A 15,442-nucleotide genomic window follows, 5' to 3' on the forward strand; every position below is an offset into this window, starting at 1 on the left:
GTTACTTCAAACCTCTCTAGGTTTCTGTGCCAGCCCTCATCACTGCAGCGTCTGTACCTGAGGTTGAGAGCTTCTATTCTGCACTTCTCCAACCAGTTTAAAACTCCTGTGTCAGTTTCATGCTTGGACCAAAACTTGAATGGGTATTTTTTTTTTTAAACGGCATCTTTATCCTCATCACGAACACAAACAAGTGTGGTGTAGTGGATTGAGCCACTCAGGTAAATACCTTCGGCTGCTCGAATTCTAATCCTGACTCCATCCGTCCTTCCCTCGACGGAAGTGTGCCCCCTCTAAGACTGAATGGCAGCGGTTGACTCTGAGCGTCACAGACCTGGACCCTGTGGTGCCAGGCGCTGTACGAACACAGAACAAACAGGCAGTCCCTGCTCCCAAAGAGCTTCCAATCTAAGTATCAACGCAGCTGGGGACGTTCTAGCCCTTTCATTGCGTGCACTGATGGGTCATTGTGTATGTTACAGCTGTGATCAGGGCCCCTAGTTCTGAGGCAGCTCCCACGCTGAAGAGCCGACAATGCAGACACTGATGGGCAGGAAAACTGAGGCACGGAGAAGGGAAATGACTTGTGTGAGGTCAGCGGCAGAGAAGGGATTGGAACCCAGGTCTCTAGAATCCCAATCTAGTGCTCCACCCTTTAGACCACACTGCTCCTCCATTTCCTTGCTGGAGTCTCTTCATCTCTGTGTTGATCAGCCGCTGCCGGGAATGGGGCCTGGCCGAGTTGCGCTGTTAGAGAAAAGGGGGCTTTCTCTCCTGCCGGAATACTCGCTCGCCTTTTCTTTTTAGCGGGATGGCCGCTGACTGCTAAAGAGGCAAATGTTTTCCGTCGACGGCTTGTGCAGCTGTCCCGTCCCTGCGCACTGAGCTGGCCATTATATCCTGCATGAAGGGCCCTTTATTCTCTTCCCAAAGCTGGAGCTCTCCTCTCCCCTTCCAGTGCTGTGTCTGCCCGTATTTCAATGGAAAGCTTGGCTCTTTGTAAATGCTCCATCAATGGCTACCTTCTCCGATTGTCCACCTGGCACCTTGACATGCTTACTTCTGGGACCCCTTTAACTTGCCAAGAACATCCTGCAAAAAAAGAAAAAAGTGTAACATTATCAAGCCGCTTGAATAGTTTATTTTCTAAAGCGAGAACGGAGCTTTATTTGCTGTCCCCAAAATGTCTTTGTAACTTGCTTTTGGTCTGCAAAGCTGCCAGGAACAGTGATGGTGTGAAAGGCTCTCTCGAAAACACATACCAGCATTGTGTGGCATAAGAGGCTGAAATGATCTTAAACCCCAGCGACGCGCACGTGTGAGCAGAGCTCACGTTTTTAGTGGTGGAACTGGGTTCGGATGCAGGCCGGCTGCCGGTTGAAATGCGACCGTGGACAGGGATACCTTTAGCCTTCAGGTAGCATGCTTGCTGTCGTTTCCCAGGGTTGGAAGAAGCATTTTCACCTCCTTGGATCCACTAGTTCTGAAGAATTAGACGAGTCTCATCTTGAATTTCCCAGCCTAAATGTTTGTACAGGGTGTTGCATGTGTGAAGTGCTAGGTATTGTCCTGGTAGGAGTCACCGGGTGGAGTTGTTACCCACAGCCTTACCAGCTCTGTTTCTCACGAGTGAACTATGTTCAGGCTGCGCGGGACACACTGCGTCAGTTTCGTGCTACAGTTTCTTTGTTGGGGTGCTGTCGCACGTGGCAGGAGTCATTTTTTCCCCCTCTGCTGGAATCATGCTAGAGCCGGTTCTTGGGGCAGAACCGATTCAAGGTGTTCGGGCTGGGATTCCCGAAAGAGGAGGATGGCTGCATGTTGTTTGTGATCACCTCTGTTCCAGGACTGATGTCTATAGCGCCACATAAATGAGCTCTGGTAAGAACATACCCAGAATCTGCATCACTTTCTCCTCCCATGGGAAACTGGCCCCCAAGGCTCCTGACAGCCACTACAGAGCGGCCAGTTGATGTTTGCTATGGATTTAACCTTTCTCTTGCTAGGGATTTCCTTCCTCCCTAGTATATGAGCTGGGGGGGTGCGTGGGGGGGGGGGGGGGGATACAGAGACAAAATGGAGATCTCCAAAGCCAAGCTTGGCTGAGGTTGAGTGAAGAAGCTGCTACCTTGAAAGGCTGGGGTGGGAGAGGGCATGCTGGCTGAGGTTGGGCCTTATAGATCTGTGCTGTGGAAGGTCACGCCTAGCCTGCTAGAAGCCTGGGAGGGTTAGAGTGGCAATAAATCCAGGGCAAGCGTTTATATTCCCCTCCCCTGCTCCCTAGGGTTTGAAAAGCTTGTGGAGCTGGGATGCCCGGGGGTGTGAACTCCCCTGGCTAAGCAGGGTTAGGAGTGAGAGGGAGTGGAACCTGTCCTGTCTGAAAGCACTTGAGGGGAGCCTGAGGCCACGGTGCTAGGTTTAGGGATATTTATATGGCTCACAAGAATATCTAGAGTTAGAACAGTAATCCAGAACTTTGGCAGGACTGCAAACCCTCCTGTTTCAGGGCATGAGCCGACCTCTGGCTGTAGGGGTCAGGAGGGAACTGTCCCATGGGGTGGCTTATTCCAGAGCTGCCTCCTACATGGCTTCTTGGACCTGCCTTTGGAGCATCTGGTACTGGTTACTGTCAGGCAGGAAACTGAACTCTAGGTGGCCTTTGGTTCTGATTCAGTCTGGCGATCCATAGTCTCTCTCTTGCTTGTATTTTTCATTGAGGGCAGTGTTTGTTTCCTAAGACTTGCCCGAATGGATCAAAGCCGAGGTCTATCTGCTCCTGGAGCTTCTTTCCAGCGATGGCAGTGCCAGATGCTTCAGAGAAAAGTGTAAGAACCTTGCTGTGGGCAGAGGTCTCCTAAGGGGGTCCCCGTAAAGGTCTCCTTCAATCTCTAATAGTTAGACAGTGGCTTAAAACCTAGAAATTATGCGTGTTGTGGTGGTACACAGTCATGGGCTAGGAACCTGTTGTTCTAGGTGCTGAATGAACATAGAGCAAAAATGTCCCCTGCCCCAAAGAGCTTCCAATCTTACAAGCATGAGGTTTTATATCCCTTGCCCAGCTTCTAGCGTGGACTCTCACAGCTCTGGATATTCATTTCGTCCATGGAATCGTAGAAGTGTAGGGCTGGAAGGGTCCCGAAGAGATCACGTAGTCCACCCCGTCTCCCCCATGCTGAGGCAGGATATCTGTTCCCTCTTTGAATCTTGCTAAATGCGGTGCTGTACCAGCATCCTGTGGCAGTGAGTTCTGCAGTCTAAACTTAGCTTGTCTACACATGGAAACTAATCTGAAATAAGGAAACTGAGGTCACCCGATGAACTTAATAGGCAGCAGGTTTAAAAACAAAAGGAAGTGCTTCTTCACACAACGCCCCGTCGGCCTGTCTGGAACTCGTTGCCAGGGGACATTGTGCCAAAAATATATCTGGGTTCAAAAAAGAAATGGATACATTCATGGAGGAAAGGCCCATTGGTGGCTGTTAGCCATGAGCGTCAGGGATGCGTCCCCATGCTCTGGATGTCCTTAAATCTCCAACTGCCAGAAACTGGGACTGGACGACGGGATGGATCACTTGGAAATTGCCCTGTTCTGTTTGTTTCTTCTGAAGCGTCTGAACCGGTCGCTGTCAGAAGGCAGGGTACTGGGCTAGATGGGCCATTTGTCTGACCCAGCACGACCATTCTTAGTTAAAGAGGATTAACTGTTCCTGATGAACTTCATGTGCGGATGCTCTTATTCTGGAAAGAGAGCCTTATTCCAAGTAGTTTAATCCGTTTCCAAAGTGGATTAAGCTAATCGGGAGCAAAAGTGTCCCTATGTGGAGTTCGTCGGGCATAGTTAATTGGGAAAAGCTATTCTGGAATATCGTCCTGTGGAGAGGAGCACTAATTATGCATTGGGTGGTGGGTGGGGAAGTATTTCCGTTATCCTTGGCCAACTGGCTTTCCAACTTCACGGTTTTGCAGGAACGACAGATTTACGTTGCATTCCCCTCAGCTGTTTCTTCCAGGATCCCTGTGGGGACGCTGGTGGTTCCTTGCACAGACCTAAGCGGGGAAAGTGAGGCCAGGCGGGCCTCTTTGCCGCACACACCGGAGGGAAATGGATGTGCTGTGCCCCGCGTCCGTCAGGGACGCTGAGGTGGTGGCTTGGGCATTAAATGGCAGCCAATGAGTCACATCACCCATAGCAACCGCATCCGTATCGCTTCCCAGATGTAATTGGCATGGAGACGGGCGCATGGGAGGATGCACGGGGGCGGGAGCCGTAGGAGGGTGAAACTCACCCCGATGTGGGGGCGGGTGGTCCCAGCGCAAGACCTGGACCATGTTAGTTGCACTTTAACCCTAGGCCTTGTGGGACTGGAACTGGCCTTGTCTCTTTAACAATGCAGGGCACGTCTGTTTTTTACAAACCCACCCCCGCTACAGCAGGATCAAGGAGATAACTGTTAATGTGGCCTCTGGATGGTATTAACATCGCTTGGCTTCCAGACCCTCTTGCTCTGTTTTCAGGCTCTCTGCTCCTGGGGCTTGTAGCGGGAAGCTCCAGGACCGAGGTAGAAGCCTGCTGCGGGTGACTGGGGGAGCGTTATTGTGTTGATGGAGGCTGAGGTGGTGGGGGGTGTATCTCACTTCACAAACGGTATTTAAAGTCTCTCAACCCTCATGAGCCGGGAGGGGGGTTATCCCCATCGAAGTGGGGCACTGAGGAGCCAAGTGACCTGTCCCTGCTGGCTTGGGGCAGAGCCGGGAAGGGAGCCCAGGAACCCGGCTAGATTAAAACGGGGAATTTTCCCTTGTGTGCATGTCTCATCTCCCTTCCAGTCAGTTAGAGCAGTGACCCTTCCTCACTGTGCCCTCACCCGCCCCCCCCCGAGAATCTCTCTCACTCGTCTTCATCTCTTGTGCCACTATCCTCGCAGTCTGCCCGTTGCAACGTGCTGCAGCCGCGCCCGGCTCTCGCTCCGGGTCCCCGTTTTAGTCCGAAAGCAGCACGGTCTCGGGGTTCAGGTACTGGATTGGGAGACCCCAGTTCTGTTCCCGGCTGGGCCGCTGAAGTTACACCCTCTGTGCCCCATGCAAGGCCAGGGAGCGCGAAGGTTATTTGTATTACTGTGGTCTCTTGCTAGATGCCTAGAAATGATCAAGAAGGCTGCCTAACCGAGAGTAGGGCCCCTTTTGCGTAGTGGCTGCACGGACCCACAGAGACGGTCCCCGTCCTGGAGACCTCGCTCTTCAAACCAAATGAGGAAGGGTCTTACCCTGTGCTTTTAACTCCAGTTGCAGCCAATAATCCTTCCGGACTCCAGCTCCATCCTCACTCTCTTTCTCCACTTCCCCCGTTTCGGGAAGAAGCTGTATGGTGCAGGAGGAAAGCCTGTGTCACTTCCACGCTAGCAATGGGGCCAGGAGCGAAATACACCCTCCAGGGCTAGTTCAGCTGGCATGCAGGCTGTTCCCCCATGTCAGCATTCAAAGACACCCTTTTCTGGTAATTCAGGCTGCCGTCTTGGCCGGCCCCAGGGACTGAACCAGGGCCTTGCCCAGCTGAAAGCACAAGGCTACAGGATGAGGTTGGGGTGGGGGCTGAGAGCCATTGAACCAAACTTTAAACCTTGTGTCTGATGTAAACCACTTCAAGCCAGGGGGTGCAGCAGCACCCATGGGTGGGCTTTAGAGCCCAAGCTCCGGCTTGAGCCACACTGTCTGCATTGCTGTTAGCATGTTCACCTGCACCCTGCTAGCAGGAGCCTGTCTCCTTAGGCTGGGAAGCTCACGGCAGGGCACAGATACCCCTACAGCCCGTTTGGATCACACTTCTGTTTTTTCTCTACAACCAGGCGCGCTGGGGTCTTTTTTTTTTTTTTTTTCTTTTTCTTTTCTGAAAGCTGCGATTCTCTCGGTCCCGGGACGCCCAGAAAACCAGCAAACATCCCCACACTCACCATAAAACGGCGAGAATTAGCCACCCTGCTGACGGTCAGATTCCCCCTCTGCGTTTCAGCCTGCTGGACCGGCCCTCACATGAGCTCGCTCCAAAGAGCCGCCCCAAGACCGAAACCCTTATTGCCTTCAAATACTGACCCTTCCTTATCGCAGCCGTTGCTCTGAGCATTTTAGCAGACTCTCTTTTTTAAAAAAATTTATTGTAATGAGTCTTTAATTGTCCGCTTCTCTTTGCCATCTATTTATTTTTAAACAAAGCTCTGAGCTGTGGTCTCTGGGCGACTATTAGCAGTGAGCTGCTTTTTCACTGTGCATGACTTTCTCCTGAAAGAGAGAGCCTGCCAGCATGAATATGGACTCAGTTTGGGTTCGTTTGGCATGGTAGCTCCTAACCTTTAATACCTTCCCCCTCCGCGTACCAATAAAAATCCGCCTAGATGATCATAATGGTCCCTTGTGCTTTTAAATGCTTTGAAAATATCAACAACCGCTCCCAGCGAGAGCTCATCAAGTGTCCCGAAGAAATATGCATTCCCAGAGTGCTGCAGAGACGCGGGAATCTCCGGGCACTTCCATGTGAAACCTAACGAGCCGCTCCCAAATATTTATTTCTGTCCAGCTGTCTGCTCTGCTCTGCCTCTCCCCCTCCTTGCTAGTATCAGGCCACTGTCTAATGGTCGCTCATCTTCTAAAGCTGGGGTGGAAGGATTTCTGTCCGCCATACTGGGTGGCTGGGGGCATTGGCTCGCTGACCCGGGGGCCTAGCCTGCACCTTGGGTCAAGTCCCCACTTTTCCTGCGTGACGTTAAGTCACCTGGATGTTTATTCACCGAACTCCCATTGAATTCGGCGTCTAAATACCTCTAGGATCTGGGCCTTTGTCCCTCTGTGCCTCCGACGCCGTGCTAAGGGTGGGCCCAAAAGTACCATACACTGATGCAACTCTGATTTCAAAGACAATAGGATGCTGGGGTCCCCCCCCGCCCAGCCCCAGCTGTGTCTGAATCCCCCTGTGCTGGGCCTGTTTGCTCTAGGATGGAGTTTGAGGCCTGTCTGTTTAGGCGCGCCAGTGGCTGCTGTTGCCGTGGCGATGCAGCACCTCAAACCCCCTCAGCCCTGGGAGGTAGGGAAAATGGTGAGGAGCGTCCGGTGGGTGGGGTGCTGCACTGCGAGTCTGGGCTCCTGGGTTCCATCCCCAACCCCGCCAGCTCCGTGACGCTGGACACATGCCTCAGTTTCCCCCCACTCTTTGTCTCGTCTCGCGAGGTGTCTGCCCAGTGCCTACTAGAATAGGCCATGGTCTCAGATGAGGCCTCTGGGTGCTACTGCAGGACAGATGAGTCCTTTTACACGTGGGAAACTGAGGCACAGAGCTGGGAAGTGACTTGTGCAAGGTCACCTCATGGGTCAGAGGCGGAGCCGGGAACAGAATCGAGGAGTCCCAAGAACGGGGGGGGGGAGGGAGGGAGTGTGTGTGTGTGTGTGTGTGTGTGTAAAAAGGACTTGTTGGAAAGTGATGTCACCAGCTGAACTACCTTCCTGATCTAAAAAAAATTACTTACTGTTTGCGCTCATCTGGGTTGTTTAAACTTTGTTTTCATTATCTAGCATAAAGAAATAAACCACCTTTAGCTCCCAAGCACTAATTTATCCATGTTAAATGATCTTTAAAATCTGCTAATGCCTCATGGATCCCAGCTGCTGTAATTAATGCCTCTGTTTAAATCCTCTTCTTTCCTTAGGGGCGAGGCAGGTGGACCCCGATGCTACGTGCAAAACTTTTGCTGAGACTTAAAAAAACAACAAAACCCAAATCAAATCCAGCTAGAATTTCTTGTTCATAACTTGTCTTGGGAAGAAACTCATCATGTTTATTGTTGTTGTTGTTTTATTTCTTCTCTTATGTAGCACCGAAGACATGTAGCCCTAAACAGTTTGCATGCAAAGATCAGGTTACGTGCATATCTAAGGGCTGGAGATGTGATGGAGAGAAAGACTGCCCCGACGGATCTGATGAATCTCCCGATATATGTATGTATCATTTTCTTTCCTGCTAATTGTGTGTCTGAATTTATATTTGCCTACTGCATGCTTCTTCTAGGAACTGGCATCAACATGAAAGTTTCCTTCCTCATTCATTTTCTTTCTATAGTACCGTTCATCTGCCACATCTACAAGTGCAGATATGACAGGAAGTTAATAGATGTATAAACCGTCCAGTCTGTCTACCCCCAATATCCTGCTTCTCAAATGCCCTGTGTTTCGAGGGGACCTGCTGCCTCACGGTTATGTGCAAACCTCCCTGTACACCTTCGTTGTTGGCATTGCTATACACTGGAAATAAAAGAAACAGAAAACAGAGGATTTAGCAAGAGCCATTTAAGTGGAAGGAAAGAACCCCGCAGCATTGTATGCTTCCTGCCTGCATAATCTGAATGGGGCCTTCATTTTTGGCTCTTTGTGGGACTGTTGTCTTTGGCATATAGATTATTTGTGTTGCAGAAGTAATGCTGGTTGGTGTTTTGAGATGAAGGAACTGAGGCATGTAGTTCTCTAGCCTGGTGCGCGGGGGGGCGTGTTTTGTTCACATAGGCAACGTGCTGCCACCTGTGTGAATGTGACTCTCTTTGTAGCACGAGCTTGCGTCCTGAAGCTTGGACCTCTAGCTTTATGGATCTTGGTGTTAACCTTAGCGGCTGACTAGGAGTTGGTCGGAATCCACTGTTTCAGTGCTTGAGGGGTTCTGCCCCTTCCCAAAGTTTTAGCAGGGAACAGAGCCAGGCCAATGTAGAGCCTTTTCCTTCACCCCAGAAGTGGGGGACGTTGGCAAAGAAAGTTCAACGTGAAATGTTTGATAGGTTGCTTTACTGGGTGTGTGTGTGTGTGTGTGTATATAGAAACTCCAGTGATCTTAACCCCGTTGCTGAGAGGCATGACTCTGACAGGGGTTGTGCTCCTTGTCATTTGCTGCATCCGTCCTTTCCTGCAGCTGGCGAGGAGCGCTGGTCTCAGGGGAGGAATCTCTGAGGCTTCAAGCTCTGAGTACCCTGGAGCAAAGAGCAGAGAGGCTGACACAGACCGGGGGGCGGGGGGGGGCGGCAGGCCTGGGGAGAGTTGGATATGCTTGTAAATCTGCTGCAGCCAGGAAGATAACTGGAATCTGCCCCTCTTGGGTGCAGACTTAAGGGGTTGAGTCTGGAGGGGAAAGGGACAGATTTTCCTGGAGTTGGGAACAGCCTGTGGACAATCAAAATAGCAGTTCCCAGATTTGTGTGTTTGTTTTTGGGTCCATCAAGTCCCTTTGCCTGAGCCGCAAAGGCCGGGCGGGCCCCTCGCTGCACAGCAGCTGCGTGGAGCTGTGGTGACTTTATGGGAACGGTCAGATATCTGGCCCAGCGGAGGCTGGATCTTAAGGAAACACAAAGAAAAAGAGTAACAACAAACGCCGATTGTTCAGGAAGATGGGGGGGCGTCTAGGAGGGGATCTTACGTTGCTGATATGGTACCTGTGTGTGTGTGTGTATACCACCATACAGAGCTTTGTGGTGCCTTTTCGTAGAGAGACAGCAATCCTGCTCCATAGCATGGGGGAAGGAGCATGGCCTAGTGGATAACACGCTGGTCTGGGATTCAGCAGATCTGGACTCTGTTCCTGGGTCTATCACCAGCCTGCTGGGAGACCTTGGGCAAGTCACTTCCTCACCCTCTGACTCGGTTTCCCTGTCTGTAAAATGGGTACCTCATTGATAGATCTCAAAGCGCTTTATCAATGGAGAGCTCTAGCTGAGAGCCAGGCTTTACTGTGTCAGGAATAGACCTTCAATGACAAATGGGATTGAACCACAAACACAGTGGGTGGCCCCATCTTGAGTGGGCCGTACACCCCACGGGGCTGGTCTGTCTTTTCCCCCTGGCACTCTGGCAAATGTGTGTGTAACTTGCCATACCAGTAGAGTCTCTTTGAATTTGTAACGACTCTGGGTGGGCTTTTCAAAGTAGCCCGAAGCGTGGGGTGGGGTGTTAGGTGCCTAAATCCCTTTGACTTCAGGTTCAGATGTCAAATGCCCTCTGGGCTCCTTCCATCCTCCTAGCCTCCAGTGCTGAAGTCGGTTCCTGGCTGCGCCAAATGAAATAAAGGTCTTTCCGAAGCGGCCTTTTGACTCAGGTTATTTATTAAGGCAAAGTGATGCAACCACCTCCTGATGGGAGGGAGAAAAGACGAAAGGGTTGGGATGGGCTGTCTGGCTCAGAACAGTCGGCGGCCCTGGAAAATTCCTGTGCTAAACTTGGAGGCTTTTTCCTCTGGAACACATCCGTCCTGGTAGACGTTCCGCATGCCCTGTTGGTACTCCTTTAACCAGACTCTTTTCATCCATCCGAACAGATGCAGCAAACCCTCCAGCGCTCCCTGAAACTTTCCTTCTCAACCTTTCTCCCAAACCTTCGTTTGCCAGCCTTGGGATCGGGCCACCCAACGTTTGCCCTCCCACGAGGATAAACTTGAGAAATCCATAGCTCGCCACGCACCCATGAGCGCCTCAGCGGGCTAAAATAACCCTTTGGGATTTTTTTCTTTTTTGAGAGACGCTTTTCCGTCCTGTAGGCTCTGCAAGGTTTGGACAGATGCCTCCGAGCTGCAGCCACCTCTTGGGGGGAGAGAGCCAGGCTTTCTGCCCCAGCAGCCGTACAGGCCAGAAAGTCCTGGGAGGTGGTGAAATTAATAGGTTTTTTAAGGGGGAAAAGGGGTCTTTACGATGTAGCCTAGCCTCCTGTGTAACCAAGGCCAGAGAGTTTCATTCCTTCCCTGACCTCTAAGGTCTAATTCCAGGGTCAGTTTCCTGAACTGGAATTGTGCGTGTGTGTGTGTGTGTGTGTGTGTGTGTGTGTGTTCACAAACACACCTACACGTGCGAAAAAGAGAAAGTGGCAGGGGATCAGCAAGAGGCCAGAGCCGATTTACATCCTGTCCTGAGTGACACCTCTGGTCCGGTGCTCACCGCAACCCCCGCACTGGGTTGTTGCTCACAACCACTTCCTGTGGCAGCGGTCGAGCGGAAGGCTAGAAGGGGGGTTCCAGGGCTGAGTACTGAGCCACAGCCTGGAGTGGTATCGAGCGGCGTTGGGTGAGCGAAGACGTCAGTCCTGGCCGTGCCGTCCTCTGACCTCTCTCTCGCCAGAGCCAGCCCGGGCCCTAGCTCTGCACTGCGGCTTTCTTCAGCTTATGCAAGACGTGCGGCCCGTGGGGTCGGGCTGCCGCTTACCCCTCACGGCTCTGTCCTGTTGCATCGCTAGGGGAACCTGCCTCAACCCCTCCTTTCCCAGCAGCCACCTTGGATACGGCCAGCCCATCCCTTTGGGCACCTCAGAGCTTTGCTCCTACTTGGAGAAGCTCAGCTGAGCACAGATGATACCTGCTCCCCCTACACTGAGGGCAGGCAAAGGGGCCGTACATTAGCAGCAGTACTGGCTGCTCTCCCGTGGTACACCTCCAGCCAGCCAGCTCTCAACCCTGCATCTCAGCTATCCCGTTCCTGCACTTGGGGAAGGGCTTTCAGCCATCTCTGTGCTCCCCCCATTCCGCTCAGCCCTCAGTGTAAGTGAGTGGAGCCCCGAGGCTGCTCTGACAGGTTACACACGGTTTCCCAGAGGTCATGGGGGGCTGAGAATATCCATGATGCAGTGTGCTCCAGCCAAGTCCCTGACCTGCCCCCCACGCTGGGGGCTGGGAGCAGAGCTGTTGCAGAATTAATACACCAGCCATGGAGAAGCACCTGATCCTGAGAAACAGGTCCATAGCTTCTGTAATAAAATTCTGGCTGTCAGTTGAGACCTCTGTTTGCAGCCTGAGCCTGTCGTCATCAGGGACCTGCCGGAGACGTGTTCTCTGCGCTTAGCAAGAATCGCTTGGATATATTCGCTTGACTGAGAAAGAACAGGAGTGTTTCTTCCCAGGACTGGATAGACTTTGTGCAGTTGGCTGGAGAGCTGGGTGACTTGTGTTGCAGAAGTAATGCTGGTTGGTGGTAGAGGTGCGAAGAACAGGAACCAGATCTTCGGTGGCTTCCTTCTTTTTCTTCTAGGATGAGCAAGATCTGATTTTTTTTCAGAATTACAAAGAGCCAAGAATAAACTGCCCTTAAATCTCGGGCAAGGCGTGTTGGACAGGCAGACTGGGTATAGGGATAGGACTGGCTGTGTGGAACAGGGGCGGGTTGCTCTGTGGGCTGGACACAGAAGACTGGGCTTCTGTTCCCAGCCTGCCCCTGACTCACTGCGTCACCTTGGGCAAAGCCAGGAAATAAATGATAATTCGAGCCTTCATCTCTCTCTGCATCTCAGCTCTCTGTCTCACAAACGGGGGGTATAAATAATCCCACAGTGGGAAGGGCAGGGCTGTCTAGCGGGTAGAGCACTGGATGGAATTTAAACCCGAGTGCCGTTCCCAGCTTGGGCACTGGCCTTGGGCAAGTTTCTTCCTCTCTCTCTCTGCCTCCGTTTCCCACCCCCTTTTCTCTTTCTTGCTTTTTTGACTATTGTAGAATCAGAGCAGTGTTGGGCCAGGTCACCTAGACCAGCCTTCGTCCAACCAAAAGCCTCCAGCAACAGGGACTGTTGGACTCAGCTTCCAGAGCTTAACTCCCCCGAGAGAGAGTGATCCTACTATCTAACCTGGAGCTAGAAGAAGAAGCCCATTGCTTCTTGTCCTGCCTTCAGTGGACATGGAGAATACTTGATCACCCTTAACGTAGTTGAAGACCGTTATGGGTCATCTTTCGTCAAGACTAGACTGCCCAGTTATTTTAACCTTTCCTCATAGGTCAGGTTTTCTCAACCTTTGATCGTTTTTGTTGCTTTTCTCTGGACTCTCTCCACTTTGTCCATATCTTTCTTTAAGCGTGGTGCCCAACGCCGGCCGCAGTACTCCAGCTGGGGCCTCACCAGTGCCTCGTAGAGTGGGACAGTTACCTCCCGAGTCTTATGTACGACCCTCCTGTTAATACACCCTAGAAGGGTATTGTCCTTTTCCCACACGTGCATCGCATTCTTGGCTGTTCAATTTGTGATCCACTGTAACCTCAGGACCTTTTCAGCAGTATGACTGTCTAGCCAGTTATTCCCCATGTTGCATTTGTTCGTTTGATTTTGCGCTTGTCTTTATTACGTTTCATCATGTTGATTTCAGACCAAGTCTCCAAATGGTCAAGGTCCTTTTGAGTTCTAATCCTGTACTGTAACATGCTTGCAACTCCTTCTAGCTTGGTGTCCTCCAGAAATGTTACATGCATTGTCCAACTCCTCCGTGAAAATATTGACAAGTACTGGATCTAGGACACACCCCATGGGACCGCACTGCATACATCTCCCCATTTGACAGCGAACCACTGTACAGCCCCTGCCACAGTGGGGCCCTGATCTCGGTTGAGGCTTGTAGGCTCTGGCATACTATTGACTAGCATGTGATTTGTTGGTAGCACAAACCCTGAGCGAGCTTGTTCTAACATTCCCGCAGTGGTCAAGGTAAAAATGTGACTCCCGGTAGCAAACTGGAAATATTTGGCAGTTATGCAGCTGTTTACGTCTTCAAAAGGTTGTGCAAACATGAGCTAATTCCCTCCTCCCACATCCCTCCGCCAGAGAAGACTCAGCTTCTGTCTACACTACAGCCGATGTCGGCAAAACCTACGTTGCTCGGGGTGTGACTGTTCCCATCCCCACCAGTGGGATAAGTTACGCCGAGGTAAGCGTCCGTGTGCGCAGCATGCTGTCGGTGAGGGAGCTTCTCTCTCAGACATCGCTTCGGCTGCTTGCGGAGGTGGTTTGTTGAGCATCTTCACCAGATGCTCTGGAGCGGGAGCTGATTGGGGGAGGAGCACCCACAGAGTCGGTGCCTATGTGTATAGACATACCCTTATTCTGCCCTCTTGGGGGCAGATACCAAAAATCTGTGGTTTTTTTTTTTTTTTTTTTTTAAGGTGATTTGCTAAATGCCTCTTTTCGCAGTTGCCCCTTGACTCTAAGGAGCTTTCCAGGGCTTGGGCACCATTCAGTTTATTTTACCAGCTGACTGAAGATAAGCAGGAGCCCTTTAACTCACAACGTAAATAAATACAACAACCCGAGTGTCCGGGGAAAGGCCCTCCTCTGGAGCTTGAAAACCTCTTGCAATAGCTTCCTGCGTCTCCGCTCTCTGTGTTGTGTGTCTTGGGAGCATCTCATGGACATCGCAACGGGGGGGTGCTGCCCTCGAGTTCCTCCTCCAGCTCTGCTCTCACTCACGCTGGCGTGTCTGCACTGCAGCAAAGGAAAAGGCATCTTCTGAACTTGGGTTCAAATAAGAGGGAAGCCTCAGCGACTTGGGTGAGCAGGTTGAGTTCACGCCCACAGAGGAGCCTGGGCTTGGACTGGAGTTGCTAAGCCAAGTTAAAACCTGAGTTTGCCATGTCGTCTTTGCTGTTTTACGCCATATTAGCTAACGTGGGTTAAGAACAGATCCACCCCTCCAGGGAAGACACACCCTAAACAGGATCACACTGTGAAGCAGCGGTCCAGCTCCACACAGAGTGATGGGACTGGTGGTAGCGGTGGGTGAGTTGTAACTCACGCCGCTCCATCCTTGCTGCATCACTCCCGCATCAGCAGCAATTGACCCAACCGGCAGCTTGAGCTGAAAGCACCACTTAACCTAGAGGGGTGTGTGTGTGTGTGAGAGAGTTGGAGTAGGGGCAAACATCTGGCTATGCCCTGAGCTGCCAATGCAGAGAAGACATCCCTGGGTGGGCCCCAGCTGAAATCAGGGTCCTGTGGTGGTCGGTGTTTTACAACCACTTTGTGAGAGAGAGCATCTGTGGTGTGCGCGTGTGAGTGTGTGCCCCTGCACGCGCACCATGTACCTAAGTAAACTGGTGCAAACCCCAAGTGGCTTCACTGTCTGGTTTTTCCCCAGCTGAGGACCTGGCCTGGCTTTGCTCAGCTGGGAGCTCTGTTGTCCGTTCGCACTTGTTAGCCGCCTTGCATGTAAAACGGCTGTGGCTTTTGCCCGGCAGCCTCTTGACATCCTGCCCCTGGTCCAGCCTCGCTTGCGTGCACCCAGGGATATTAATAGGGATTCCTGCTTGCTTTACATCTGCTGAGGAAGCATGAGTGGTGGCTAAGCTGTCAACACGTGCAAGGGGCTGAGAAGCCCCTATCTTCTGGGATTGTCAGAGGGGCTTTTCTCACGCCAGTCTGGCACCGGGGGCTTCAGCTGACTCACATCCTCTTTATCTTGCTGGCAAGGAGAGTGATTTGTTTTAAAACCTGGGCTTGCAAGGGCTGCTGCTGCATGCAGCCTCAGGGAGGGACATAGCCCTGCAAGGGGGCAGCACCATTTGCATTGCAGAATCAGACTCCTGTGGCATCCAGGGCTGATGAAATGTTGTCTGTTAACAGATTCCCCGGCTCTCCGTTAAGTATTCCCCTGCAAAGGGAGCTTAATTCTAAGCATGGGAGTGGT

The 15,442-nt window shown here is 51.8% G+C and overlaps 1 protein-coding gene across 1 annotated transcript in view; it reads left to right on the plus strand.

Annotated features, from left to right (window-relative positions):
• LRP1 (LDL receptor related protein 1) overlaps positions 1-15,442 on the plus strand; it is a 181,843-nt gene that overhangs the window by 34,230 nt on the left and 132,171 nt on the right. The window contains 1 exon segment of the mRNA XM_077838260.1: positions 7,858-7,980. Coding sequence (XP_077694386.1) covers positions 7,858-7,980 — 123 coding nt within the window.

This window comes from Eretmochelys imbricata, chromosome 20, assembly GCF_965152235.1.
Source record: "Eretmochelys imbricata isolate rEreImb1 chromosome 20, rEreImb1.hap1, whole genome shotgun sequence".
Taxonomy (NCBI): domain Eukaryota; kingdom Metazoa; phylum Chordata; order Testudines; family Cheloniidae; genus Eretmochelys; species Eretmochelys imbricata.